We start from the raw sequence: 17126 nt of genomic DNA, 5'->3' as shown, positions 1-17126 counted from the left end.
CAAGAATTTATTGACCAATTGGCAAAGCATTACATTACCAAAGCAAATCTTTTGGGTTCCTATTTAATCCAAAGGAAAGCCACCAGCACCAGCCTTTTTCCAACAATACCCCACCAAGGGTAGGTTAACCCAGCCTCTGTAGTCCTTCAAAAAACTATTAGAAACCGATTTTATGGATCTTGTCAAAACAAGTAGACTAGTTGGCTGCCCCTCTGACCCTTGTCCACCAGAAATCTTCAAGAACATTCTTTTACCAACCTCTGCTGATGCACCGTTCAGAACAATCCTCAATTATTCTTCAACAACAAGAGTTTTGATAACAAGAGTTTTCCCAGAGACTCAAAAAAGGGCATGTATACACCCATTATTAAAGAAAACAAACCTGGACCCTAAAGAGCCAAACAGTTATGGACTTAGTTCTACTGGATCAGACCTAGGCAAACTAATAGAAAGAGCAGCTGACACGCAAATGTCTCAATGTATTTCATACTTTCCAACTTCCAAACCGGATTCTGTCCAGGAAGAGACGCATAGACTCTGCCCATATCATCATCTGTAATGACCTTAAAAACACAGCAGACCACAACGGAGTTGCTGCAGTACTTCACTGGGACGTTTCAGCTGCCTTCGACACAGTTTATCATCTCACTCCAATCCAAAGACTCCGCAGAGCCGGCATAGAGATGACTGCTCTCGACTGGATGACATCCTACCTTTAAAACCGATCAAGTGTCATCTATACTCCTCATTTCTTAGCCAAACCCTACATCATAAAAGCAGGGGTCCCTCAAGGCTCTATCATCTCACCCATGATTTTCAACATCTACATGAAGTCCTCAATGAATTTCAGTTCACCTGCTATAACTATGCAGATGACATAAACATATGTCTTAAACTGGAAAGCCCAAAAGACCTTGGAAACTGAAAAATCTTCAATTGGCTCTGAGCTGTTGATTAGTGGGTGACATGGATCCATGTCAAATTGAATGCGTCCAAAATTGATATACTCGCCTGTTTCGATTGGAAAAAAGTACCACCCCCACCTTGCGTGACGATGTGGGACCACCTCCTAAAGTATCGAAGGAGGTAAAAAACCTCAGTATTACCATGGACCATTAGCTGTCAATGAATTCCCAAGTGAATAAGTTAGCAAGATCAAGTTTAATTCCTGGGAAAACACTGTGACATGTCTCCCCCGCCGAGCACAGGTTAATCTGAGTTTATGCTCATGCCAGCAGCATAAAGATATCACATGTGGCTTTGCAAGGATAGCCATCCATTACAGATATTTGTTGTCCAGCCACATGGGCCCCTCTGCATGTTTTCTGCATGTATTAACTCTGAATGCATGTTTTAGAGTAGGTGCAGCTTACGTTTATGCAGGAGGTATATGGAAGTTGTTTATACACCTGTCTTGTTATGCTGTCTCTCCTCCTTCTAGTATTCAGAGTTGTAAAATAAGATTACCAAACAATTGCAGAGAGGGAGTGCAGGATGACCTAGTAAGCTGAAAATATCTTCACAATGTTGTATCCTATTGGAGGATGTATATGGTGCTTCATACTACTTACGTAGTTGCAAAGGGCTCCTATTCAGGTCCCTTACTCGTGGCTTACTCTTCTCCATTACAGCAACTCTGCTGTTGACTAATTGGCACATGCTCTACTGCAATCTTGCGTTTTGGAAAAAGTATTTCGAAAATGCATGTAATATAAGGGGCATGGGTGGATACATCTGTTCACCTACCTGGACGACTGGCTAATCAAAGCACAGGCTCCAGGGGTTTGTCCGGAGAGCCTTCATTTAGCTAGTAATACTCTTGGATTTCTGATTTTGTGGCACAGGCAAGTCCACTATCAAGGTAATAGGTCTTGTCTCTCGTGTGCAACCCTTTTTATTTACCCAATGGGATCATTGTGGCAGGATCTTTTTGTGCATTAAATCTGCTGATCTGGAACTGTTAAGATGACAACAGGTGGAATGCCATCTCTGTGTTTGACTTGAGCTACTAACAGTTAATGTGCACTGTAGGAAAATAACTGAGTGTTTGACATATTTTCTATAAGGAGAACATGTATATATTCTGTGCAGCTAACGCATTATATCTCTTTTTGCAATTCTTTGTAAAAAAAAAAAAAGTTATTGAGTTTTACAAAGTCAAACAAACGTTGTTGCAACCAGTAGTGTACACCGGTACAAGACATCACATGTATACAGCAGAGTGTTGTCATGCAGCTTTGTGCTGTGTAAAGGTTTATGGTACATTATTTTTACAACTTAATCCTCATTGTTCCCTGTGGACTACTGGGGAGTCCAATTGTTTTGTTATTCCATAATCTTATTGATCATCCCATTCCAAGCCATTAGATAGTCTTCAACCATATCATCTCGCCTCACTAGTTACATATGTTTGGTATCTGCGACCGGCTATTTCAAAAAGTATTTTTGTTTAATACCTCTCGTTTGCTATTGGTTTTCTGTGATGAGTCAAAAAAGTGGAAATTGTTGGAGATGGCAATCAATTGTGTCAGTTTGAGATACAGTCAAGGTATTTTTGATAATCAAGGCTCTTTATTTTTCAGAATTTAAATAAACAAGCTTATGACCTGGCGAAGGCTCTGTTGAAGAGAACAGCCCAGTCCATTGAACCATACATCACTAATGTAAGTCAGTATTTTGCATACTTGTGTTATTAAGGGTGCACATCTTCTTTTGAGATGCAATGAGATCTTGTTCAGAAGGAGCATTTCTGAAACCTTTTTCCATGCCGCCGTTCTTCACTGCAATGATTATCTTTGTTACTGTGCTTTTCTATCAGAATTACTGCTTTCTGCTCCATATTTTACATTTGGCTTTTTTTCAAAAGGCTGGTGTTAGGAAAGAAATGCAATCTGAATACTATGTCAAAAAGTAAATGCATGTCACAGTACTGCACTTCAAGAAAAAGTATCTTAAACGTGAAGTTTCAGGAAAATAGTGTCCCTACAAATACTATACCATGCAGGAAATGCCAGGGAAATATTGAGAACTCTCTTAGAATATCGCGGCCGAACATTAAGTGCTTATCAGATTTTCATTCTGGGGTGGAAGTAATGCTATCGCTGAAGTCTATTGAACAAACTTAATTTGGATCTCGGTTAGCTTATTGCCGCCCCAGTGATAGTCACATATGTTTTAGTAGGTGGTCTTTGTTATCCAGTGTCTTTTTGGATGTTTTCAGTATGGAGGAAGCTTTGACCAGTTCGACAGCAACTCCCATTTGCTGCAGTGGCCCAACCACCAGATAGTTTATGCCAAAGTTTAAGACCATGAGATTGACGTAATCTCAATTCATCCTTAACCTTCCATACTAAGACCTCGGCACGCCTGTGACCTTAACTGTTAAGACCTCTGTATGGTGATAGAGTCCAAATCGTTTGGCATTGACTTACCACAGTAAGGCAGCAAAGCCTTGGGAATGGCAAATCTGATACTGGCAATGGCGACCTACAGGTTTTGACGATTTGAATGTATGTTGGTCAGTGTAGTCAATGGCAGGAAAAAGGCAATCACGGAAACGCGTCCCAGGCGCGAGACTGATGCTAAATACGCTGTAATTTTGGTGCTGTATGGCGGAATTTAGAGCCCTGTTGTAACAAGACCCCAGCTGTGTCAAACCTGTTTTCTGAAGAGGAAGTGGGATTGGTGGAGATATATAATATAATATATATATATATATATATATATATATATATATATATATATATATATATATCACACACAAATAAGAACACAGGCAGAAACAGTACACATTAATGTAAAAGTGAAAGATTTTAAATGTTTTTCTCGCAAGTAAGGCAACGTACTCTTTGGGGCAGGGATAAACTGAGCAAGCCTTAAAAACTTGGAACTGCACATAGTTGGTCCATGCTCCAAGGAGGAGCTAATTAAAACCAGCATTGGCTAAGCCAATAGGTCTTGCCTATGCAAGAGCTATTGGCTTTGCTAATTTGTTTTAGCCATGTTATGCACCAGTTTGTCTGCTGTTCAGCAAGTAAGTGGCATGGAGTGTCGTAGAGTGGAATGGCGTGTTGTAGAGTGGAATGCGGAAGAGTGGAGTGGAGTGGAGTGTTGGGAGTGGCAGAGAATGTTGTGTATTGGAGTGGTGTAGTGTGGCGTCACATAGAGTGGCATATACTGGAGTTGCATATAGTAGAATGGATTGGTGTAGAGTGCATTGGCACAAAGTGTTGCAGAGTATTGTGGCATGGAGTGCAGTGGCATACAGTACAGCGTCACAGAGTGGAGTTGAGCGTCATAGAGTGCAGTGCTGTAGAGTGGTGCAGGGTCGATTGCAGTGGTGTAGCAGAGTGCAGTAGCGCAGAGTGAAGTAACGGAGAGTGCAGTGTTGTAGAGTGTCAGTGCAGTGGTGTAGAGTGGCGAAGCGAGCAGTTGCGAAGCGAGCGTTATCACAACATGCAGTGGTTAAGAGTAGAGTTCAGTGGCATAGAGTGCTGTGGAGTGCAGTGGCGTAGAGTAAAGTGGTATAGAGTGCAGTGGTGGGGAGTAGATTAACACATCATACAGTGGATTGGTGTAGAGTACAGGGGCATAGAGCTGTATTGCAGAGTGGCGTAAAGTACAATGGTGTAGAGTGGAAATGAGCAGAGTAGATTGGTGTGGCCTAGACTGGAGTGGTGTAGAGTAGACTGGCGAAGAATGTGTTGGCATAGAATAGAGTGGTACAGAGTAGAGGCGTGTAGTTCAGTGGTGCTGAGTGCAGTGGCGTGGAGTGATGTAAAGTGGAGTGGTGCAGAGGAGAGTGCAGTGGTGTGGTGTAGAGTAGAGGTGAGTATTTATGATGTGGTAACACACTGTCAATACAGACTATATTTTCCATTGAAATGACCATTATATTTTCACAGACCTACAGTTTTACTAATAAAAGTGTAAGGTGCACAGGCGAAAATATGTGAAAATACATCACCTAGTGTAATGATTTGTTTTGATTATTTGTCTTCCTAATTCTAAAATACTTCGTATAAATGTTGTCATGTGCTAGAAAAAAACTCCTTCCTATCCCCAGTATCCACCAAGATTGTGACATAAATGCTCTCACTTTGAAGTCAGAGAATGAAAAGTAAGCAAGCGCCTCCGAAGACGGCGCCTGACATTTGCCTTTTTGATTTGAAAGCACAGCAAATGTGACGCGATAAGAATGAGATTTACTGGTCTGTTTACAGAAGGGAAGCACCGGAAGGATACTGTAAATAAGGGTTGTGCATGGAAAGATAAGATCTCAAGCTGTACAGCCTAAAGCAAACCAAGCCAGCAAATGGAAAGCAAGAAAACATGCGTTACAAACCACAAATGGCAAGCAACGGGCAGAATGCATTCCTAGGTCAACTTTCTGAATGTCCCCAAAATGTCTTTAGCAAAGCAGACAGCTGTGAGGTCTGGCAGACAGTAACCTAAAAGGTAGGGAAGCCTATGGGAATAACAAATAGAATGCTATCAAATGAGTGAGAATGAAAACAACAAATGGCATGTTGTGGGCAGGTTATAAGCCCACTCTGTAGAACAGCACGCCTCCGAGGTTGCAGTTAAGCCCCTATTTTCATTACCTCCGACAGAACAACAGAATCGGTAACATGTCTACGCTGTTTATCCGCTTGAACACTGAGCAGCTGTACAGTAAACCCATCAGTAAAACTAATGCATAAAGGGAACTGAACATATACACAGTCTTTATATGCCAGAGAACTGGGTATTGGAGGATTTGAAATCTTTCCTAGAACATTTATAGTATCTACATCACAAAATCGATAAACATGACCAGAAGGTGAGGTGGTGCTAATTTTTCATTGACAGTTAATGTGAAACAACTCCTGCATTTCAACAGAGATGGGACCATCTGTTCCAGTCTCCAAAGTAAAAAAAGGGGCGCCCTCTTAGCTGCATCCGTTACATATCGTCCCCCTCAAGTTTTTTTGAGCTACGCTAATTGTATAGAAGAGTTAATACATTTTAACCAATTTTTCTTTGTATGTTGGGTGATTTAGACATATGTGCAGGAATCAGGGAGTGCAACTAGTTTGAAGACCCTTAATATTTTCAGCTCCCTGGACTTTAGCCAGTTGGTTAATAAGCGTTTACGCAAAGGGGGGCTTATTGTCGATCTCATATTAACCAACATAGGCCGAAATAAAGTTATTAGCATACGGGAACGCCCTTGGATGAATTTTTTTTGGTATTATTATTACAGGCTTAAAGAAAGATCATAATGCCGCCAGAAAGCACGTCTGGAAGCTGGTCACAAACCTGCCTTCACTAATAATTTACTACAAGGCATCTACTCCCTCCATTGACGATGAATCTATACTTTTGGAGTCCAGCACATCATTAAATGAAATGCAGAACTTCTTTGCCCATGTCAAAAGAAAATAGCAAAAAAAAAAACATTTCTCTCTTGCTACACTCCCTACCAACAGAGAGAGAAGCTTAAACTTAAAAGATCTTGGCGCAATACTTAAAGTAGCCAAAATAAACATGAATACTGAAAACAGATGACCTTATAAAATCAGGGGCTTGAGGAAAGTTAAGAGTATATTACAAAAGATTCAGAACGGCAAAAATTATTCTCAAGAACTCTCCAAGATCATCTGAGGATATGCAACTTTTACTCACACTAGATCACAAATCTCCCATTGCCATCTTCAGTTTTAACTCTGCATGTCTGCTGTATTCAATGGATGCGTGATAGCAGTCTCCAGTGTAATGTGTGCAAGAACGAAATCCTACTTCACCCTCACCCGGTACAACGACTTGTGGCCACAGGATGTTCCTCCCCCACCAGCTGTGGTAGTGCGTAATCTGGGGGCGCAGTTTGACAAATCTGTCTATTGTGCCTCAGGTGGCTGGGATAGTAAGTACCTGTTTTGGCATGCTACATTTACTTGCTTCCTCTTAAGCAGCAAACATTATCACTTCCAGGCTGGATTATGCCAGCTCACTTTACTGGGGGATCCCTGCCCATCTCCTCTGGAGATTGCAATTAGTACAGAACCCTGCTGCCCAACTTTGTTGTGTCCCTTAAGCAGAGCTCATATTCAGCCAGCCCTAAAACGTCTACATTGGTTAACTGTGAAAGATTGTGTCCGGTTCAAAGGCTTAGTCCTTACTCCTAGAGCTTTCCATCGTAAGGGTCTTCAAATCTGTCCCAACAGATTCTGTCCATATCATCTGACCAGATCTCTTCAGCCCTCCGATTATTTGTTGGTGGTCACTCCGCGGTTCAAAGGGAGGAAAAGGGGCAGCATGTCTTTTTCCTGTATGGCCTCCAAGGAGTGGAATGCTCCTCCCCCTCAACTACGGGCCACTTGGGAAATCTCGCTTTTTGAGAAGCACCTAAAAACTTGTTTTTTTGGGGTCTATTTTCTAAGTGCTTCTTCTATGGGCGTAGATTTCACTACTAGCGTCGGGACACTCTGGAGTAGCTGTTGTGCTCTACAAATACTTAAATAATAACAATACAAAACCCAATAGCCTCCAGTTGTAACGTCATTCTCTCTCCGGAGATTCACCATTTATTACTGTTGGTTTACAATAAAATGAATATAAGGGATGATCTTAAATCTGGTGCCCTCATCGTAGACCCTGTAGAAGAATGTAATATTTAGTTGCATAAAAAACAGCTGTTTTTACTACCTTCTATCACTGAAGCGGATTGCCAAAGCTTCTATCAGCCAGCCTTCTGGCTCTCAATTAGACAGCTATCTGGCCCATATGATGAAAAGTATTAAGCACACTATCACTCCTGTGGTCATGCATGTCATCAGCACTTCCCTTGAGTCAGTCAAGGTCCCCTTAGCCTTCAAAAAAGCTATAATTTAAGTTATCCTGAATTGTCGTCTTCCCTTGACCATGGAGACCCAGCTAACCTCAGACCTATATCCATACTCACATTTTTTTAGCCAAGATATTAAAGAAGGCAGTTACTATACAACTACATTCTTTTGTAGAAGAGAACATCCTCTAGGATTCTCGGGCAGGGTTCTGACTAGGCTTTGAAACAGATTTTTTTATTATTCCTGCCATGCATGACCGAAGAATGATTGCGGACAGGGAAATTCAGGAGTTGCAATACTCTTAGACCGGTCTGCAGCATTTGATACTGTCAATCATAAGAGCCTGTTGCAACTGAATAGTCTTAATATTAAAGAGATGGTTCTCTAATGGATAGCCTTTATTATCCTAAAGGATACCACTAATTCAGTTAGACCCCTTGACCTTTGTATCCACTTCATTGTGCTGAGGCGCACTCCCCTGCCCCCCTATTTTTAATATATGTCCAACGCTTAGGTATTTTGCCTAAACAATTTAATGTAACAACCTGTGTACACAAGTGATCTTCAAAGCTCCTTGTCTTATGTATACAAACTGAATATAATGTTCCTGCTCGTAATCTTAGGTCAGTGCACAAAACCACCTTAGAAATTCCCTTGACAGATTTACTAAATGGGGTTTCCGTGTCCAGATCGCCCTTCTCTTGAACGGAGATATAACGCTTCACACCTTTGCTAAAATTCAGGAAGGCACTGAAAATTAAGCTGTTCTCCACGTAAATCTAGCCTTCTCCATCTGTCTGGGTTTGTCACGAGGGCCAGGATACTCAGACCACAATGTACATTGCGCTCTACAAGTGCTCTTCAATAAATACTTATCTTTTGAAGAGCTGCAGAGTATTTCTAAAGGTCAGAGGTGTTATTAGATTTCATAGAAGCAAGACCACTGACTCATTGTCAGTGAAATTGCTCTCCCACCCTCGCAGCTCCACCATTAAGTGAGGTGCCCTTGCCCCTGCACTCTTGAGTGTTGGTGATCGAGGCCCTCCTCCACCCGCAGGTTTCCCTGCGCCTCATCGCTGGTGGTCCAGTGGACCTCTGTCTCCTTTCTTTCTTTCTGCTTCTTCACTCGTTTTTCTCCCCTTTCTATCTTTCACCTTTCTGCACCTCTGCTCTTTTGTGCCTTATTTCTGCCCATTTTCCCTTTCTCTCCCTCTGCTCCTTCACTCGTTTTTACTCGTTTTTCTACCCTTTCTATCTTTCACCTTTCTGCTCTTTTCTGCATCTCTGCTCTTTTGTGCCTTATTTCTGCTTATTTTCCCTTTTTTTCTTTATCCCTTCTTTCCTCCCTTTACCTTTCCCCGCCGCTGCTGCCCCCGCAGCCCAAACCCCCCCCCCAAGCGCGACCGGCCCAATCCAGCTCCCCTCACGCCTCCCAGCTGTCCAGCCCTACCCGACCCCTACTTAATGGCGGCCACTGCGCGGCCGCTGTGCAGCCGCAGGCTGCGGGCGCGCCGCTGGTGCACCGAAGGCGTGTCAAAGGCAAGCACGTCTGAGCCCGTCTGCGACCCGTCCGCGACCAGCACCAGGAACCCTGGACCTCTGCCCCGCCAACGCTACGACCCAGCAGCACTCCACGCACTCAACCCAGGCTGCAACAACAACTGCAAGCTAGCATCACCAGCCGACACATATGGACCCTTCAGCTGTCACCGCTGCCCGCACACCTGCAGCACCGCCAAGAACACGGATCCAGCACAACCCGTCGACAAGAACACAACCGAACCGAAGACCCTGCAATGCATCCTCCTTAACGTCCGATCCCTCCACAAACACGCCACAGAAATCTGGGACCTCCTCGACAGCACCACCCCAGATGTAGCATTCTTCACCGAAACCTGGACCAACACCACCTCGGGACCGGACATCGCCATCGCCATCCCCCAAGGATACAAGATCTCCAGGAAGGACCGCCCCACCCACCCAGGAGGAGGATCGCCATCGTCCACAAATCCAGCCTCCGCCTGAGCACACTCCCTGACGAGTCCACAAAACTGATGGAACACCTTCACTTCAAGGTACTGGCCAGCCCCACCGGTGTCCTCCGAGGAACCCTCATCTACCGACCCCCTGGACCCTGCGGACCCTTCGCCAACTCCATCACGGACATTATCTCCCCGCAGGCCATCGCATCCACCAACTACACCCTGCTGGGAGACCTCAACTTCCACCTCGACAATCAACTGGACCCCAACACCACATGCCTCCTGGACAACCTTCACAACATTGGACTCCGGCAGATCGTGACCGAGCCCAAGCACTCAGCAGGACACACCCTCGACCCCCTCTTCACTACAGGAAACTCCATCACCTTCAGCCACACCACTGAACTCCCATGGACCGACCATTGTTGCGTCCACTTCACCTTCAGAACACCCATCATCCACAGACACCAGCACCTGCTTCCACAAAGAAACTGGACCAAAATCACAGATGACCAGCTCACCTCCTCACTCAACAACTCCACCCCAACCATCGCGGAAAACGACGACCCCAACACCGCAGCCCGAACCCTGCATAGATGGATCTCGGACAGCACCAACACCATAGCCCCCCTCAAGAAAAACAACAATACCCGTGCCAAGAAAGCCAGATGGTTTACCACCGAACTTCGAGAGTCCAAGCGCACATGCCGCCGCCTCGAAAAGCCCTGGAGAAACACCAAATCCACAGAAGCCCACAACAACTTCAGAGCCGCCACCAACGCCCACCATCAACTCATCAGAGAAACGAGGAAAAAAGCGATTGAAGACAGAATCTCCACCCACGCACACAACAGCAAGGAACTCTTCAGCATCATCAAGGAGTTCGCCCAACCCACGAGCGAGTCTACCGACATCCCTACCTCTGCGACAAACTCAGCATCTTTTTCCATCACAAAATCAAGAGCATCTACGACAACTTCGACGAAGACAACCAACACACTGAACCCTCACCAACCACCCCTACACCCGGAAACCAGCGATTGATGACTGGACAGCCCTCACCACCGAAGACCCACTGAAGACAATGAAGTCAATCCACTCAGGGGCCCCCACGGACCCCTGCCCCCACCACATCTTCAACAGAGCCGCCAACACCATCGCACCCATGCTCTGCCACACCATCAACCGCTCCCTGGCGACCGCCTCGTTCCCCGACGACTGGAAACACGCCGAGGTCAACCCCCTCCTGAAGAAACCCTCAGCGGACCCCACCGACCTCAAAAACTACAGACCCATCTCCCTGCTCCCGTTCCCAGCGAAAGTCATCGAGAAAGCCATCAACAGCCAACTCGCCACATTCATTGAAGAACACAACATCCTCGACTCCTCCCAATCCGGCTTCAGAAAAAACCACAGTACGGAAACCGCCCTCCTCGCCGCAACAGACGACATCCGCACCTTACTGGACAAAGGAGAAACAGTAGCCCTCATCCTCCTCGACCTATCAGCGGCATTCGACACAGTCTCCCACCGCACCCTAATAGGCAGACTCTACGATGCAGGAATCCAGGACAAGGCCCTCAACTGGATCTGCTCCTTCCTCTCCGGCAGGACGCAGCGGGTCAGACTCCCCCCTTTCCTCTCGGACCCCACACCTACCACCTGCGGAGTCCCCCAGGGCTCCTCCCTCAGCCCGACGCTCTTCAACGTCTACATGGCTCCACTTGCCCCCATCGTCAGAACCTACGGACTCAACATCGTGTCATACGCAGACGACACCCAGCTCATCCTCTCCCTATCCAACGAGCCCAACACCGCCAGACGCAACTTTCGAGAAGGCATGGAAGCCGTCGCCAAATGGATGAAAAACAGCTGCCTACAACTAAACACCAACAAAACAGAAGTACTCATCATGGGCCCAAACCCAGACGCCTGGAGCGACACCTGGTGGCCCACCGCCCTCGGAAACCCGCCAACCCCCACAGACCACGCACGCAACCTGGGAATCATCCTGGACTCCGAGCTCAAAATGGACCGCCAGATCAACTCTGTCTCATCTTCTTGCTTCCACACCCTCCGCCTCCTTCGTAAGACCTTCAAATGGATCCCCCTCGAACACCGAAAGACAGTCACTCACGCCCTGGTCACCAGCAGACTCGACTACGGCAACGCACTCTATGCCGGAATAAACAAAAACCTCATCCGCAAGCTACAGAACATCCAGAACGCCGCTGCAAGACTGGTCCTCAACCTGCCAAAACACTGCCACATCTCCCAGCACCTGCGCACACTCCACTGGCTCCCCGTCGAGGCGAGAATCACCTTTAAGATGCTCACCCACGCACACAAGGCCCTCCACGGCACCGGACCAGCATACCTGAACAGCCGACTCAAATTCCACGCACCCCAAAGGACCCTACGATCAGCCCAGCTTTCCTACGCCGTGGTCCCTCGCACCAGAAAGACCAGATCGGGAGGCCGTTCCTTCTCCTTCCTCGCGGCCAAAGCATGGAACGCCCTTCCGCTCCACCTCAGACAGACAACATCGCTCCCCATCTTCGCAAGAAACCTCAAAACCTGGCTCTTCGACAGACCCCCTCCTTGATGGAGTGGAACCTGCACCCCCCAAACCCCCCCACCCCTAGCGCCTTTAGACCCTCACAGGTGAGTAGTCGCGCTTTAACAAACTCCTGATTGATTGATATATTGATAGACTTTCCAGCCCTAGGAATATTCGAGCTGACCTAGACTTTAACCCCTTCGCTGCTGGCCCGTTTCCGCCGCTGTGCGGTAAACAAATGAACAGGGCGGGGCCATGACGAACCCCAGCCGTCATCAGCACACGAGCACCACGGAGCGTGACGGCTGTGGTTAGTCACCAGCATGCAAGGGGTTAAGGTTCTGGATATACAAATGGCAGGGATCTCCTATGTCAACAGGAGCTGCCACTTTTTCTCACAATCCAAGAGGGAGACTTGAAATACTGAATCACCATTACCATTTTTCTTCCTCCTGAAGAAGACATTCAACACCGTAGAGGAATGGTAACCACTTTTTTCTCTGCACAAATTTTTGGACACGTACTTCACATCATAATGAATACTGTCCTCGCAGAAGCACAAGTTTTGCTTTTTGACATTTTTCCAAACCTTCTGGCAAAGATTTATCTTGCAGACTTTTGTTGATTCCTAAGAAAGAACACTCCTCCATACTGTCAGTGTAATTTGAATAAAAGATAATGGGAAATGAATATTAAGTCACTTTCCACCACTTAGATCCACTTAGTTCAAATGTCGCGGGTCACGGTTCGATCCCCGGCACTGGTGGCAGGTCAGCCTAGCACCATGTGACTCTGGGCAATAGCTTGGTTAATCTCCCCGACGGCCCCCAGCGCTGGATGCCTCTGGGTAGCTGTGGGCTTTACAAATACTGGATTTACATTTTTTAAAGTGCAAAGTGTCCTGGGCCGAGCGGTTATCACAGCTACAGGGAAAGGTGGTAATGCCGTATGAACTACCCCAGAGAACATCTAGTAAATGGTGTATTCAATTCAAGCTGAAGTTGATTAACGGAAATCAATGGTGATCAGACCGATTGAGTACAAGATATGGTTCAGTTAAAAGGGTGCTCTGTAATGGGAAAAAAAGCTATAACGTACTTGCTTATCCATGTGCAGAAGGAACTTCTCCCTGGCCCTCCAGGTTACAAAATCTTTTTTACTCCAGTGAAAATCCTCCTTGGTCAAAGACTCTGGGTGATAGAAAATTTCAGGATGACCCATCTTAATAAAACAATCCTTTGCATAACTTATCCTATAGATACTCTGGACTCGATCAAGCACCTAGCAGTCTTTTAACAATAAGCAATTACACTGTTTTGCTGGACAAATCCACACCAAGACCCATAAAAGTAATTGCTGCAACATTCATCTTTTTATTACTTTTAAAACACAAAGCCAAACTACAACGGACAGGATCCCAAGTTTCAGCGTACATTTAGCTTGACATTTAAAGTGTTGTTATGGTTTGCGTTGCTTAACAATTGATGAAAAATCCATCCTCCTTATATCTTTTGGTATTTATGTGCACATCCTATATTTTTGTAGATATTTCTCTACCTTTGCCTAGTAGTCCATTCTACTAAAACCTTCTGCGAATGGAAGTGCTGTACCCCACCACAAATACCATGCAATAGCCCTCTTTACAATAACCAAATCTCTTGCGGTCAGTGTGCAAATGTTTGTCGCCTCCCTCCCCATTATCTTGCATATTTACAGAAATTGCATTTTTAGGGTTAACTACGAAGGTATATGCCACAATTCTCTCAAGAATGTCACGTTTTTGCGACCATACCTACTGACAATAGGGCATCCTATATTGTATGGAAATTCAACGCTGTTGAGACTTTGCATCTGAGGCAATGAGGGTCATAGTTTCTGTCTATTTTCCAGACTTTTGGGGTGATGGTAGGCTTTGTGAAAGTATTTAAATTACATGAGATAAAACCATTTCTAGTTTGTGTCCAGCCCTCGTTCCTCTGCTTCCCAGTTAGTTCTCAGTTCTGCTAATGGGTTAGGCATATTAAACACAAGTGACATATTCTAGATGTCCCTTTCCTTCATAGTGGCTCCAAGAGAGGGAATTTATGTCTCCAAGGGGCCTACTTGCCAAATCAACCTCTGTCATGAAGCTTGGGAAGGAGGACTTCAAGGTACAAACTCCATTCCAGTTTATACTGTTAATGCAACAAATAATTTTCTACCTAAATCAACAGGAAGGCATGACATCTTTACCATTTTTAAGTGATGTGAAAACCCCGTAACACTATTAGTTAGTAAAGAAACCCACATTTATAGCATTGTAGAGACTGATACATTGAGCAGAATCTTCTAAGAAAGGCATGAAATCTTTCGAAATAACAAAGATCTATTGGAAATCTTTTAACAGTTGATCCATCCATAAAGAGACCTATTAACTGATGGAAACAGTCTTTTTATTCATGTTCCACAAATCTGTGATGTTGTGCAGTATTAGAGCTTTTATGTTTGTATGTGATTACAGTGTGCAAACCAAGCTAAACCACAGCAGAGTACTGAACAGGGCCCAAGGCAAATACACAGACCGCTTGTGATTGGTGAGGTAGCTGGGTTCTAAGAGGAAAGTGAAAGTTGCTGGATCACGAAGTTGTGGTCTCTAAAAAGGTTTGTCTTTTGTTCTTTCCTAATTGGAGAGGGTTTAGGCAGCCCTGATTGATATGGGGTTGTTGTACCAGATCATAGATGCATTGACGGAGAAGGCCAGTTGCCTTTTTCATCACTAGTCTGATGTATCCTGGTTGTGGGTGTGGTGAGGGTGACCAGAAACTCTGAGCTTTTCAGCGAGATGGGCAGGAGATAGCTGCCTGTTTGGATAGCTTTGTAGAATATGAAAATGGTTTTAAGGATAGTGTGGGCTGGTAGGGGCAGCCAGTTGGGTTCCTATTTCTTCAGATCTTTTAAGAGTTGCGCTGCTGCATGTAGTGTCTTTAAATAGAGTTAGCTTGAAGTCTGGGAGTCTGTTGCACACTGCACTGACATCATGAAGTTGCGAGAGTATGATTGCTTGAACAGCAGTTCTAAATTTACTTTTTGAGAGTAATGATTTCCCTTTTTTAGTAACAAGAATTGGTAACCTGCTGTCTGCTATTGGAGATTGGCTTTGATGGTCAATGGCTTTTTCTAATGCCTACTACGTCAACGTGTAAACCTTGACCACTCTGCTTTACTCCTCTTTTGAAGTTGATTGTCCAACTGGGAGTACAACAGTGCTGGGGACCTTGGACACCAGTGGTAAACATTAGCCACAGTGTACACTGCCTAGTTATCACAGATTGGCCTGTGGTCCAAGAACATAAATCATAAAGGCTGTTTTTTTCAAATAATATTTTGGTTTGGGCATTCTTCTGCAACATAATTCTATAGATAGACCAATCTTGGCCCCTTCAAATTGGATGAATTACTTCACCCAGTAATAGATACATCTTTGAAGTGTGCTCTCAAGGACATTTCTGTAGAGTGATATGGACTGGCCATACTGCAGGACTCTCAGCCACATTCCATCTGATTTCCTGAATCGAGATGGGTAAATATGAAACTGGTTATATGAATGGTTCCTTCTTTGTCAATTAAGATTCAGACTCTTACTTTGCCTGTATGATTAATTATAGCCTGTCCAGTTTCCTAGAACTGGACACTGTAGTCAATGTTTAATACCTATTCTCGTCACTCTGTTGGCAGTGCTTACTTTGTAGACCCGAAGGCTTGAGGCACAGTTTGTAGTATTTCCGCACGTGCTTTGTGGAAAATCTTTTTCAATTTTTAACTCTCCAGTTCCTTTAAACAAGAGGTATACATTAACTGGGCTTTTACCTTTCCAGAATTTGATTGTATCCAGAGGTTATCGAGAAAGTCAATGTAGAGTATCTTTTCTTTTGTGGCCTTTTTGCTTTTTTGCCCATGCTCTCTGAGCTTAGACCTTCCACCATTAAATCGTTTTGCATCGTAGTCCGGTTTATTGAAAGGCTTTCTCTAAATTCTCAAATCAACCCCCTATTCAAATCCAGCAGTTACCTTTTTACCTGCAACATGACTTCTCAAAATAATAATAAATGTGTGTTGCCTCAAAATACAAGTGTGTGCGTGTGTGTAATTTTAACTGAATAAAATCAAAGGTTAAAGTGAAGTCAGGGTTGACTTTGACACAACACCTTAATGTATACTTAAAAAACCCTCTGAAATTGACCAAATAAGCAAGTTGAAATGCAGTTATGGTTTAGAAATGAAAAAGGAGACATGTCCTGGTTATGATTAGGAGCACAATCCATAACTTCCATAAGTCATAACTCCCACACCAACTGCAATGCGGATGATCACACATGTAACGAAACAGATGAAATAACAAATGTTGCAAATCATTTTACAGATCAGATTATATATTCCATTACCTTCATCACAGTGACATATAACTCTAAATGTAGAATAATTTTTTGGTATGTGGTATTTAACTACATTTTGCTTTTAAGTGTTATTATTTTTTGGTGTAACTGTTTTAAGGTCATTAACATTGCATTTAGTGTGGCCTCTGGCGAGACTGTACACAAATAATATTCTGATAGCCAATCCCTGCTTCGATTGACCGTGCATGGAAGGACCTGGCACTCTTTGAATAGCAAATACATGTAGGTTTGGTTTTAAATATATATATATATATATATATATATATATATATATATATATATATATATATATATATATATATATGTATATGTATGTGTGTATATA

At 44.3% G+C, this 17126-nt stretch overlaps 1 protein-coding gene across 3 annotated transcripts in view; it reads left to right on the top strand.

The window, feature by feature from the left end:
• Window positions 1-17126, top strand: part of PDS5B (PDS5 cohesin associated factor B) — a 772490-nt gene that overhangs the window by 148076 nt on the left and 607288 nt on the right. For all 3 annotated transcript variants that reach the window (XM_086935125.1, XM_086935124.1, XM_086935126.1), the window contains exon 7: window positions 2583-2663. In XM_086935125.1, the coding sequence (XP_086791251.1) occupies window positions 2583-2663 (81 nt within the window). The remainder of the gene's footprint in view (window positions 1-2582; window positions 2664-17126) is intronic.

Source organism: Lissotriton vulgaris, chromosome 8 (genome assembly GCF_964263255.1).
Source record: "Lissotriton vulgaris chromosome 8, aLisVul1.2, whole genome shotgun sequence".
In the NCBI taxonomy this organism is placed as follows: Eukaryota; Metazoa; Chordata; class Amphibia; order Caudata; family Salamandridae; genus Lissotriton; species Lissotriton vulgaris.
The sequence above is the reverse complement of the archived record's forward strand: the minus strand, read 5'-3'. Positions and strand labels throughout refer to the sequence as shown.